This window comes from Lottia gigantea (assembly GCF_000327385.1).
Source record: "Lottia gigantea unplaced genomic scaffold LOTGIsca_282, whole genome shotgun sequence".
Taxonomy (NCBI): Eukaryota; Metazoa; Mollusca; class Gastropoda; family Lottiidae; genus Lottia; species Lottia gigantea.
The window spans coordinates 85,624-99,861 of NW_008708906.1; the positions used below are offsets into that span (position 1 = coordinate 85,624).

The 14,238-nt window shown below is 32.9% G+C and overlaps 1 protein-coding gene across 1 annotated transcript; it reads right to left on the reverse strand.

Moving 5' to 3' along the window:
- On the reverse strand, positions 1 to 13,171 carry LOTGIDRAFT_202512 (hypothetical protein). Its single transcript, XM_009056660.1, has 22 exons — positions 13,042 to 13,171; positions 11,910 to 12,047; positions 11,324 to 11,399; positions 10,872 to 10,957; positions 10,575 to 10,700; positions 9,966 to 10,073; positions 9,083 to 9,280; positions 8,654 to 8,750; positions 8,223 to 8,371; positions 7,481 to 7,645; positions 6,846 to 6,950; positions 6,213 to 6,368; positions 5,692 to 5,773; positions 5,349 to 5,485; positions 4,998 to 5,132; positions 4,380 to 4,596; positions 3,756 to 3,895; positions 3,357 to 3,413; positions 2,908 to 3,015; positions 1,884 to 2,033; positions 1,400 to 1,447; positions 1 to 1,074 (listed from the first exon to the last, which is right to left on the reverse strand). The coding sequence occupies exons 1-22, from the start codon at positions 13,051 to 13,053 to the stop codon at positions 937 to 939; spliced, it is 2,628 nt and encodes an 875-aa protein (XP_009054908.1). The 5' UTR covers positions 13,054 to 13,171; the 3' UTR covers positions 1 to 936.
- Between the last annotated feature and the right edge of the window lie 1,067 nt (positions 13,172 to 14,238).

Sequence of the window (14,238 nt, forward strand, 5' to 3'; positions counted from 1 at the left end):
ATTTTAATGTATTTATTTCTAAATAAATCATTTTAATTTTTTATATAAGTCCCATTGTTTACTCATATGCACACAGAAGATTTATTTTCACTCATCTTTCGCATATTACAAACGCAACTGTAGGTCATTCACACACTTTAAATTTAACATTCATGAAGAGGGCTATAGAAAAAAAAAAAAAACCAATACAAAGTTTTATTTCATAACTAACTTTTTGAGCATAAAATATCTAAAACATCAAGAGTATTGCACCTCGATTTTGCTGTTATCCAATATAAAAATTACAAATATTGCCTTCAATGAAAGTTAAAGGGATTGTAAAGTGGTTTCAGTATTCAATTGCATATTTCTGATTTTCTTTCAGACGTCTGTAGCTGTTGAAATGCTTTACTGTTATTGAGGCCATCATAGCAAAATGGTGATTCTTTACAATCCCTTTAAGTCTTTTTCCTATCAAATATGCATATAATTGATATCTATTAAAGGCACTTTATTAATGAAATATGCCTCATGATGTTATAACACTGATTCAATTTCATTAACTTTATATATTTTTAATCATACCACGATAAAATGCGTATCAAGATACCATACGGTAAAACCTGATGTATTTTGGGTAATATACTAAAATGTATTATTTTTGATATCTATGGTAACAAACATTGCCTAAAAGTTCAACAAAAACCGTATTCCTATTTTTATTAATGTAATTAAGTGCTGATTTTTTTGATTTTTTTTTGACAATACAGTCAAATACCTTGACTCTGCTTCCAAAATATTAAATTGAAAGTCAATGGTTACTGACATATTCCTTGAATGTGGTGTAGTAGATTAGAGGCTGTCACAAAATATTGGAATATGACTTTAAGACATGAAAGTATGAAAAGATGAAATTTGTAGAGAACCCTGCAAAAAATATGTCATACTAAGTTCACATTAAGCCATATTTTTCTTTAACCAATCGCCAACCGGTTGTTTTTCCCGCTCTAACCAGGCAGCCCGTATGCAGGTATTTTCTATAACTTGTTGTACTGTCCTCTCAGTTCCTGGAGATGGATTGGCTTGAAAAAAAGCCTGAAAATATAGTGATATGTCCTTGACAAATTCTTACAAGATTTTATGAAACACATGGGCCTGGTGAGGATTTCATATCTGAAATTTTTCTATAGCAATGTGGAAATGAGCTCTATCACAGTTTTCTATCACAAACTGTCACTGATCTTGAACTTACACAGCCTGTAGCACAAGGGAACTTGGTCTATTGTCACATCTAGAGGCTTTTTATTTTTTTTACGGCAAGATTGAATCTTCATGTTAGGAACAAGTGACTAACTCATTGAGTAAGATCAGGGAAGAAGATGTTGTGCATAATGAAAATCCTGAATTCAGATTCACTTACCTCTATCTCTCTAGCCATTTCTTCTGTAGCAAATCCGGAGGTTGGTGCCTGTAAACAGAATAATCAGGAATATTATATTTCATTAAACTTTCAATGTTGGCTGACTTAAATCTCATCTGCATATTTGAGAAGTGGCCATAGCATAGTCGGTTAGAGCGTTGAAATATCTACATGAAGTTATGTACTTAGCAATGGTACGTTGTACAAATATTGTGGTTTCTAATCTTAGTTGCCGTGATAAAAACTGGAGACCTTGAAAGAGTCATCTTTCGTTATTCCAGTTGACCCAGCTGTAAATGGTAATGGATAATCTGGGAAAGATCAATGCCACGAGATTCGGCCAAAGACCAGTTGGAGGAAAGGATCCTTATGAACCTACGATATTATCCCTTGTAAATAATAGTTGTTATTTTCTTTCTATAAAACTGGATTTTTTCAACAACATCATCCAAATGTACAATAGGAAACTGATAAAATAAATTACCTGGACAAGTCGAGTTAACAGACCACACTTATATCTGGTCTTCAAGTCATTCCAATGAGTTTTCAAGAATATCCAAGCTAAATCTCTCCCCTTGATAGTACCTGTGGTGCCACCTAGTGTTAATGGTGTATCTTGATATCTAATCTTATCCTGCAATTTGTAAAACAAATAAAACCTAAATTTATGACATTAATGTCAACTACCTTTTCATATTAAGATGGGTTTCCTTAATTTTTGAGTATCAACTTAAGCCAACTTTTTGATTAATTGGTGTTTCTAATGAATAATCATGTATTCTTAATCATATCATTATGTTCTTATTGCATGTAAGAGTTGTCTGCAATCATCACTCTCCATCAACAACTTTCTGACCTTTCTTGATTGTTCACTTATTAGAATTCTGAATTCTCTTCTAATTTAACTAATTATGAATTAATTATGAGACTAAGTAATTTTGCAACAAACTGACATTTTTCAAAGTCATTAAAACTCGTCTACTTTCTATTCAAATAATCCTTTAGCGACATTTAGGGGTAAAGATCACATTAAATAACGGACACAATTTTATGGTATACTACCCTTAGTTTTATTATACACGACGTTTCAACAATCTGCATTTAACCCATTCAACATAATGGGCCACAACTGCCACATAATTACCCAAGCCGCTGGTCAAGCAGCTGTTACCAAGTGACATCACATAACTTTAACGTCATATACATTTTAGTTTTCAAAATATAACTGGTGAACTAAAAATAGTTTACAAGGGTGCTTGATGGAATCAACGTTAAGTTCAATAAAACAATTAGAAACAGGGTTCAGAATGTGTTCCACCTGTGCCTTTTTTGGGCAAGTAGAAGATAAAATTTTGCATGTGACATATCCTGTTCTGTACTGTTAGATTGAGGAAAGATTTGGTATAAATGGAACCTGTTCAGAACTCATCAATTAAGCACCACTAAGTACATCGTAGTATGAAGTAAAAGACATTTATATCATCTACCCACAGATCATTAAAACTTACAGAAATAGCTAAGTCTAAAACTTTTTGAATGAGTTTTTCGTCCTGAATTGATCCCAGATTCATCAATATTCTTCTTTGTTCTTGTTGTAACTCAGCCTTTTCATACAACTAAAAAATCATAAAATAATTTCTTTACTTAAAGCTGCACAATTTTGGAGGTTGATTTACACCTTGATAAACTGTACTAAAATGGCAAGATCCCTTCAAATATACTTTAAATGAAAAATTTCATTTACATATCTATCTCTACTGATTTTTCCTCATTCCTGAAATCCATATTGTTCTATAACTGACCTAAACAATACCAATTTCTGAGACTAATTTTATTCATTATCAAATTAACCCAGTTTAAATCATTAATAAAATTAAAACTTCCTTTGAAAAAATAGAAGGCTTAAAACCAAAAATAATCCCTTAAAATGTTTTTGAGGAAATGAAAAAAATAATACCTGCATCATTTGATTAAACACTTCCTCATCCCCATGTGTTAAAACAGTTCCATACACCTAAAAATAAAACAATCATTTTGGAATTCTGAGGTGTGTGGTCAAAATGCTTGTGTAATTTACCATTCTGGTATTTAATGGGACCTGGTTTTAGTGACAGTGCTTCTATACTTCAATTCAAAATTAAATGTTTGCTTTACCAGCTGATTGAGAATAATTTTTAGCTTTTTAATTTTAAGCAATTTTTGACTAACAGTCCATCATCTTGGTGACACATAATGTAAGAAAAAAGGTGCTGTAAAAGTTTCGACTATCACTTGCTGAACACTTTTGGGAACGGAACCAGTGCAGAAGCTAGCCTTTTGAGACTTGTTTTTTTTTTTTCGTAGATCAGTTACTTACACAGCCTCTCAGATCAGCAGCTAGTGGTTTGATGCCAGAAACATGGTCTTTAAATCTCTTTCTAGCTTCTGTTACAGTGGCTTCGTCACCATAGCGACCCACTTTATTTAACACAATGCCACGCAATATGGCTTCATCCACTTAAATTTAAAGAACAGATAATATCAAATGTGAAAAGATCAAACGCAGATGATAAGGTAATCCAATGTTACTTCACATTTTCAGAATAAGCAAACAAAGAGTAGAGCAATATGCCAGCCTCTTTGGTTTTTACAATTGCACAATTTGTCTGTGTTACATTCTGTCTCTTCAAATTCTGCCCTCAATCAAACGGTACAGAAGCGGAATAAGTCACATTCAAAATATTTATTTCGTTCTCTGCCATTTCGAATTCTATCTGCTCTATCTGCTCCTACTCATTTTTTGGAACACATTCTGAACTTTGATTAAATGTCTGGTTGATTCTCTTTGTGATCTGATTGACATATTCTTGCAATGAATTTTCACAAACTAAAATTCTAGAGAAGCTGTTAATTTAGGTTCATTTTCTGTGCATTATATTCGCAAGTATATGGTATATCAAACATGCTGCTGATTAAGTTTTTACAAATTAATGACCCTAACCTCCTGTCTTGTCCTCCCATCCTAGTTTTTGAGCTATAGGTTTAAATAGCTTTCTAACAAATTGTTTGTAGATATCAAAGTATTCTGTGTATTGTAAGATATTGGCTAGGGAACTAAGGTTACTGGATAGAGTATTCCATACTGTACACACTGTTTCGTTAGTATAGGCTTCGATAACTGTTAAGACATCTACTGTAGAAATGAATCCTGCTCTCGACTGAAATTAAAAGCATTTAAGGAACTGAAAAAGGTTTGTCTGGCCTTTAAAGAAAATATAAGTTCACTATAACAATTTGTCTGGCTTTGATGATTGGGAACATGTTCATATGCCATGGTCCCCTAACTACAGACTGTGAATGAATCTTTAAACTTAGGGATATAAAATATTAAGATTAAGCTAATGGCACTATCTAGGTAAAATATTCCTCATTGCACACCGCATGATGATAACTTGGAAGACACACAATCTAGTCATTATTAATTAATTAAATTTACACGCACAATAAAAAATATTATCAAATTTCAATGTGTGATATCAACGTTGAGTCATGATATATTTGCATTCCTCAACAATTTGGATCACTTTTTGGACAATAAATAAAAATACATCCTACTTACAAGAGCAAAAAGATCTTCTTCAAGTCCAAGTCTATCACGACATGGTAGTGTTTTATCTTTAATAGCTGGTATTAAACTATGTAACATATCAGTGGTATACTGTACCCTATAGACACCAACACTACCAGAATTTATCTACAATAATAGGGTTGGTATTAGAGTGGTACTGTCTATCACAATGTCTACAGAACCTCTTGGCATTGTTCTTTCCCTAGATTTTCCGTACCCATTTACAGCCGGGTCAACTATAATATTAGACTTCAATCACCAGAATTTCACAAGCCGAATGAGATTAGAAATCACTCTCAATGACTGCTGCAGCCCATTCTCATATATCTAGTGATAGCTTACCTTAACCCACTGAGATTGTGTAACACCAGGTAGTTCAACTGTAACACAATCTTGATCTAAGAGAATAGTTTTAACAGGGGTGGTAGGTGAGGTAGAAGTTGTAATACTAATTGGAACTAACCATTTCAAATCCTCGCCTGAAAATCAGAAATATTTGTATTTTGTTTGTATCAAAGTCTGTGACCGTAGTCATGAAAAACTAAACTTATTTTGGCATTTTTTTTCATCTGAAATTGATGCTAAATTTACTTACACTAGATAATGGTACTCTTCAAAATCATAATTTTACTTTATTAAAGTTAAAATGACCTTCAAAGTCAATAGTAATTCCAAGGTAACTGACCTTCACCTATTTTGCCATCTGCTAAAAATCTATTTTGACTGATATTTAATATACATTTTTCACTCTCTTGTTTTCTTTCAACCTGAAAATATTATTTGTCTATACATTAATGTTCTGCTTAAGCTCAGCAACGTATCACACTGTCCAGCTGATTACATGATTCTGGTAGTTAAACATAATAGACTGGTGGTTTGGGACTACAATTTTATGTCAACAGAGCCAATAAAAACACTTAATAAGATATGGATTTAAAATGATAATGTAATGCAGAATTGTTTCATAAAAGTCGCAATATAGCATTGTAAATTACATTAGAATTTTTCCCCACAATGTTCTAAAGGATGGGACTATATTCAGGTTGCAATTCACTTGACAAAGAGTCTTGCCTGAGAAGTCACAACATTAAATCCATTCATATCTAAAGTAGATTCAGCTTTACAGGAATGTCAGCAGCATTGCTTATAGCAACTACCAGTATCAAACATCTGTGGATTTGAATTTATCAATCGTAAATTTCCTACCTTTAAGACAGGATAGCCCATCTGTTTAGTCCAAGTATCCATAATAGATTTGACAGGTTTACCACTGGCTTCTGCCAGAGCTTGCCACAAATCTTCCGTTTCAGCATTCTTATAGGCATGACGATTTAAATAAATATTCAAACCTTTACGGAAATCCTAAAAATATTTATCAAATACAAGTTGTGGTATATGGTTACGTAGGTGACTTTTTTATAATCTCTTTTAAGGTACAGATTCACCAATTTGTAGGGGTCGATTTGAGTCTTGAATATATGTAAATAGCCTTCAGAAGTGCTAGAATAGTGCAAAAATCAACAAAAAGAGTCGTCATTTTAACATTAGAATGCGGATAATTCTGGACACACAACTAATGGACTTGAAGGCTAAGTTTTGACAGTGAGTTGTGAACACTGTTTCAGAGACCAAGGTACAAAAATCAAAATCAAAGCAGAAGTTTACGATTCTTGTATATTACATCAATCTCATTAAGGCCCTTGAATATTTTGCGACTATGATGTCATAAAACACTTATGTTATTTTAATATAATGAAAAACTGTAATCTGGAGTTCAGACTATCGCCATCCGTAGATTGCAAAAACAAGAAAAATAAAATACAACATAAAATAACTGACCTCATTGCCTAAATAATCACTCAACATTCTTATAATAGAAGCCCCTTTACTATAGGATATACCATCAAATATCTCATCTATTTCTGATGGATGTCCAACTTTCACCTAGTGATATAGGATGGATGGATGGATGGAATGGAATGGGATGGGATGAATGAATGAATGAATGAATGAATGAATGAATGAATGAATGAATGAATGAATGAATGAATGAATGAATGAATGAATGAATGAATGAATGAATGAATGAATGAATGAATGAATGAATGAATGAATGAATCAATGAATCAATCTTAGTGGTCCAGTATAGATGTAAAATATATATATTGAGATGAAAAATAACAACTATTTATTACAAGGATAATAACTTAGGGTCACAAAGATGTAGGGGGGAAACTGTCATTGCTCACCATTTATGCCAGAATGCATTTAATTGTAGACAATCCTGTATCCCATTTTAAAAATGATACAGACAGCTTATAGTGAGCCTCATCAGCTGATAAAGCAAGGTGTTTCTTATAGAAGAGTACAAACAATATTAGTACAATACAATGCATATTTAGTCAAAGCTCTTGAATTCTACATCATACATTCAGAGTTGAAATTTCCAAGCTAAAAGTAGATTTAAACAGTACCTCTATAGGATGGCTGTTATGAAGACAATCTAAATTGACAGCTCGTATTAAACAATCATTAACAAACGCTGTCCATATATCCCATTGAGGAAAACAGTAATCCACACACAGATACTCAATCCATGTAGCAAAGCCTTCTTTTAGCCACAGATCTGTCCACCAATCCTGCGATGAATATTAAAATAATACTAATCTCAATGTGACTTAACCCCATGCAGTGTACAATTAGGGGAAATTTGGTCTAAGTAGCAACATCAAGCTAATGTTACAAGGGCAAAATTCGCATATGAATATTCAACCCATGTAGAAACCTTCTTAATCTATGTATATGTCCACAAATCTGCAATGAATACGCAGTGCTTCATTGAAATGGCATACTGTAAGCTTACAATGGCAAACATAATGCCAAAGCGCACTCCTTTTTACCCTCAAGTAAAGCCAGTAGCACACAAAGGAATCTATTTTGAAGGAAGAAAAACAGTGCTTTACTGTGAGCATTGAGGGACAGTATGAAAGACAACATAAAGCTATCCTTTGATTTCTTCATGTTAAAAATTCTAGCTACATGTGCCAAGCCAGTAGATAAAAGAATCATTTAGGTTAAAGGCGATAGAAAGTGAGAATGTCACAAAACCATGTTTTGCAGATAAATCTGTCATTTGCCTCAGGCTTAACTTATTAGTATCCCTGCTCTCTGTCCATATCCAGAAACCAATTGAAAATGTTATTCAAATGTACCAACCATGGTAACCAGGTTCCCAAACCATTGGTGAGCTAACTCATGTCCTACTACTAGAGCTACATGTTGTTTACTGACAGCTGAACTGTTTTCTGGATCAACTAGGATCAAAGCTTCCTTGAATGTTAACAGTCCCCAGTTCTCCATAGCACCTAAAATTCAAACATATTTAGTCTCCTTAACGCTTTACTAACAGATAAAACAGTGAAAAAAATCAATGCCAAGAACCAGTTGCACAGGATCCTCATTTACAGAAGTAGCTGTTCTTGTAAAAATAGTTGCTTCTTTTGCTTTGTTTTCTTCTTCATGATAATGGAAAATCCATATAGTATCAGTCTCAATGGATCCAAAGAAATATGCTGGATACTGGACCAAAACTCATTGATGCAACATAGGTTACATTTAATATAAGATAAGATATAAAAATACCTTACCGATAGCAAAATCAGCAACTGACAGGAGATCTATTTTTGGTAACATATATTTAATACCAAAATATTTATAATAGAACGGTAGAGTTTTTACAGCCACCTAAAATAAAACAACATAGTATGTAAATATATGGACAAAAGACTTGATTGGAAAATAGTCTCTAAGATACATATAAGCTTACATGTATTACGATTTTTTAATGCCTTGAGGTTTTTGGAAAAGCAATATTCCCACAAATGCTTCAAGACCAGGAATTAAACACAAGATATGACAATTTAGATCTTTTCCTCCTCTTTGTTTGAATGGAGTTTTATCATAAGGTGTGCAATGAGGGAATCATTTTTTGAAGAGGTGCATTAGCATAGTCTTTCTCCATTTTAAACTGTTAATGAGCACAGCAAAAAGAACATTTGTAAACAATAATGACTCACATCTAAAGCAAATCTTCCCTGTTCTTTTTTACCAGCAGGTGTATAAATACGAACAAGAATGCCATCTGCATCTGTTCCTTCCACATAATCATAATCCCCCACAGTAAAGGCTATTAGATATGTAGACATAATAGGCGTAGTGTCAAAAGTGACAGTTTTCATTTTCTTGTCAGAACTTGGTACATCTGACTTCACTGGCTGAAAAAATTTTAATGTTGTGTTGTGTTGTGTTGTGTTGTGTTGAAAAAGTGATATCATGACCTGGAGAGTTATATTGCAGTTATAGATAAACAAATGGTGGTAGTGGGTAGGGCTGGGTAAATAAACATAATATTTAATAGATTCTCATTATATTGTGTCCACTCTAACCGTTAACAAGTAGAAAGCCCTTTCACATAGGCCCCTTTCAGCACATAACTTACCCACTATAATAAATATTCAAAGCAATAAGACGCAAAAATTACCCATGAAGAAGAATATTGGCATGTTTTAAATTTAGTATTACAGGATTTCTCAATTGAATTATTTAAATTTTTAATCGATAATTGATCTGTAGGCAATAATCGATAATCTCAATTTGGTAATCAATACCCAGCCATAGTAGTGGGTTCTGTTTTTTGTCAGTGTTTGAAAGGCTGCTGAGTTTGAAGAAGTCATATATTGGCATGGCCATGTTGAACAAATGGTGGTCATTGGTGCTTATCTCTAATGGCACATAAAAGCCTGCTGTTATCCAAATAATGAATAAGATCAATGTCAAGGTCAAGAGGATTATCCAAATTTCTCATTTTTTGGGGAGCAATTGTTCGGCAAGTTTCTTATTTTACCTTAGTTCCCCAAAAACAATCTGAAAAAAGAAAGATGGAAAACTTTTTTGCTTTACCATATTAGATAGAGCAGTCTTGTCATGGGGCACAATCATAGAAATATCAAACGTGGCTTTAACAGCTGGTTCATCACAACATGGAAAAGCTCTCCTGGCATCAGTGGCCTGAAAGAAAAAGAGCATCACCCGATATATTGAGCAACAATGTCAGGTGTGGTTCTAGACACAAAATACCAATGAAATACTCACATCCATACTTATGATTGATATCCTTCTTCATACGAATAGTTCATTTGCTGCTACTAATGAATTGAATTGCTGAATTATTTTTTTCTTCGATTTTGAGTTTCCTTTTGCCGTTTCTATCATTAGTACTTGGGTTTTCAAAATCAGAAAGTAATCAGAAATGAATATTAAAAATTTTCTTATTCTTTAGCCTGATAAAAGCCATTTTCACAATGGTCGCCTTTATCCTATACCTTAATTGCAATGGCCAATTTCCTTGTTTCACAGAAGTCTGTGAATGCAGCAATTTGATTGGATTGTACACTAGCGAATACAGCCAATCTGAGACCTCGACAGAAAGACTGTCTGCAGGAGAAAATGGGTTGGGTTTAATGACAATAAAAGTCAATCTATTTGTTAGTAATTCATTGTCATACCAACCTCAAAATGAGTGACAGCATTAAAAGCTGTTGTTCCATCTGATTTGGTGTACTGACTTCTATAAAAGCCTTTCATTTTATTATTCAATTCACCCGAAAAGGTTAAAAATAGACTGCCATTTCCTTGCTGAAAAGGAAAAAAGGATAAAGACATTCAATAGAAACTGAGGTCTAAGAGAAAATACGACAATAAAAAAATCTTTAAATGGATGGATTCGCCATTTCAAACACAATTCTTTCAAATGGACCTCAAACAAGAAATTTCACTTTTTATACATTTGGAAAAAAAGACACAAACCTTTAAGTCATTGCTAAAAGTAAAAATAGCAGTTTCTTCTACAGTGGAACCATAACTTATTCTACCTTCTTCCTTCTGTTTTGAATCTACATTGTTAAAAAAAATAGCCTATTTGGTGTTCTGTAGTAAACAAGGTCTGGCTTTATTGTCCTATTAGAATGACTAGACACTTTTTCCCCAAGTCAGTCCCTGCGACCTGCATCACTGACAATGGGAAACCCAGTTGAAAGGTATTCTCTCGACCTATGCTTGGATCCAACCCTAGGCCTTCAGGATAATGAGCAACTTTCATACTATGGTCTAGATTGGATTTCAGTACCACCATTTGTTCAATCCAAGCAAATCACATTAAATACAGATTTCAACACTGTAACCAACTGAGCTGCTTTGCAGTCCCTCTTCAAAGGAAGATATCTGGTATGAACACTAGCCATGTATTAAGGCATACCTACCAGCATGTTGATAATAAGCAGACTTGACTATAATATCTAAAGAATGGAGAACAATTGTCTTGGTAGGTTTCTTGATCTAAAAAAAAAAACATAATAGAAATAAATGTCCCGTGCTAAAAGATTAAACCAAAAATATTGAGTTATTTTAAGTTCTCGCAGAACAGCAATGTCATTCATTATACTATATTGAGGCTGATATTCCAAACAACACCTACAACGCCAGATCGGAAAGAAATGAAAGTAAAACCTCATGCTGGGGGATATATCGTTGCAATGAATTTTATAATCGCTCAAAATATTCGCTTGCGTGCCTGCCCGCCCATGTTGAAGACGAATACCGGTATTTACATTTACAAATCCCCAGCATCAAAAGTGCAAGAAAGTGCCATTCTTTGGCAAATTCGCCCATGTCAGATTATTTTATCGAGTTTGATACTTTTAAATCAAATGTGACGCTGATTTCAAAATAGTATGCCCCTTATTAGTAGTTGGGCGTAGAAAATGACTGGCAATTTGAATTGAGGTGATAGGGCTAAAAAATACACAAAGAATTTCTGTGGATGAAGAAAAATGATCTCGATATTACCTGGACTTGAACTACTTCCTCGCCATCAAAAACAAACTTGTCTAGGTCTGGTATTAATGTTATTTTATAATTTATTGGTACAACATTAGTTGATAACCTTTGAAATTCTGGTCGTCCATCACCCATTGCTTCTTTATACTGCAGTAGAATTCCATTTATCATTATTATATTTTAAACCCTTGTGGCCATCACACAATAGCGATCACCAGCAATCTGTGTATGGTTGTGAATGAAAATAGTACTGCACATTACCCTTAGCCCAACATTCAGATTTAACATTGTCATTTTCTAAAAAGCATACATTAAAAGGGATTGAATATATAGGTTTCCTAAACTTTTAAACTTTCCATCATAGCCTCCAACCTCCCCAACAAGCAACAACGACAAATTCAAGAAGCTCTAGCTATTCAGAGATGCTTTCCAGAGATTAACTACGACAATGGACAGTACATTTCCAAGATATGGCTGAACTAATCTCCCCCCCCTCATTCATTACATGTTTCTTCCCAGCATTCCCCTAATTTTCCCTCCCAGTGTCTTCCTGAGCATATTTATCTCATTAGCTGCTCAGTACCTGCTCAATGACTTCGCATTGTTACCTCACTTGTTTTAATATACTTTTATTTATTGTCTCTCTTAATTACTTATTATTACCCTTTTATCTATTGTCCCTCTTAATCTCTATATTGTTTGTTGTTGGTATATATTTTGTTATGTTTTATTCTCTTGCCATTACATCTGATGACAACACCGTACATGTGTATATTGTGTTGAAACTTTATGTGCTCAACCTTATAAAAGAAGTGTGTTACATTCCATAATATTGTCTTGTGTTTTGTTATATAGCTTACTGTTTTGTTTAAAATATAAATTTTTGATATCAGTGATGTGATTAAATGCTTTTTAGTGGATTTGCAAAAACCACAGACTGGAAATTGGATAAATTTACCATGAAATTTCCATCCAACTTAAACAATGGTGCTATAAAAATAAAATACCAGAATCACTTGTTATAGCCTTATTTTTTTTTTTCGTTCCATATGAGTGATTTCGGAATTTTCATGAATCCCGAGGTAACCAATATAAACTAACGACTTTGTATGGTTTAAGAAGAATATCAAACGAATCAAACCTGGCGGTACATAAGTTAAACAGTCAGACTTCAATACAAAATCAGGAAATTATCAAATCTTATAAACCTTAGCAACGTAGAATGTTTAATTTGTTGCTTACAAGTAACCGGCAATATGAATCGATAAATTGGAATTCCTCAAATGATTGACGGGCTTAAACGAAAACGAAAGAATTTTCTGCAAAAATGGATTTACGTCCCTTTGTAAAGAGCCTGATTTTTTTGTCATTATCAAAAGCGTTGTAAATTGTAATATACGCGAAAATATTAAATTATATTAAATAATATCCTATTTATATCTAGATCTAAGTAACTGCTTGATCAATCTTTTTCTTAAAATGCTTTTAAAAGACATACTAAACAAAGTATGCCTTTGTAACATAAAAGCTCACAAATAAAGGGACAGATTCGCCATCTGTTTGACCAATCCTACCTTAGTTTCAGAAAACCGTGTTCACAGTTCACCGTCGACGATTGTTTTACTTAATCTTTTATATGTTATAATAATTATCAATCGTTAATTAACTAATGTCAATGCACAAACTTTAATATAAATACGGAATGATATGATATGATATGACTGCATCTTGGATTGACCAGAGGACCTATACAGACGGACAACACCGATGTATTTATGAATATTGTAACCAGTTATTATTAAACAGTTTTAAGTTCTTTTTCATACTTTTAGTGTAAATTCTCACTACTACAATATCAGTAATTGTATTGAGAGTTTTTATCATTTATTGAAAAGTCTATATCATTTATTGAAAGTCTATATCATTTATTGAAAGTTTATATCATTTATTGTATTGATATTCATAATATCATGTTTATTTATTTATAATTCATAGTTGTTTATGTACTTGATTTACTTGTATATTATTATTATATATTTGTACACTATATTTATGTATTTACAGGTCAGTTGGCCTTAATATATACTGAATAAATTTATCTAATCTTATCTTTATTGCTAAAAAATAGTAGTTACTTACGAGGAAATGTCCCTACAATTGTGAAAAATCTTGATTTAAAAGGATTTATGAGCGAAATTGTTGCAATTCTTTCAAATGGAGCGATGGTTTGTTGCCCAAATCTAAGGAAAAAATATACTTGAATTATTGATTATTGGACTTGGATTCTGTTTTATTTTAAAATTTTGAACCGCGATAGTTACCTTCCATTCAAGTTATC

Excerpts from the sequence above, each read along its gene's own strand:
- LOTGIDRAFT_202512 (XM_009056660.1), bottom strand. Across the intron at positions 4,597-4,997 it reads AAGAAGATCTTTTTGCTCTT|TCGAGAGCAGGATTCATTTC; the intron begins GTAAGTAGGATG and ends TTTTAATTTCAG. Across the intron at positions 1,448-1,883 it reads TGTTAACTCGACTTGTCCAG|GCACCAACCTCCGGATTTGC; the intron begins GTAATTTATTTT and ends TTCTGTTTACAG.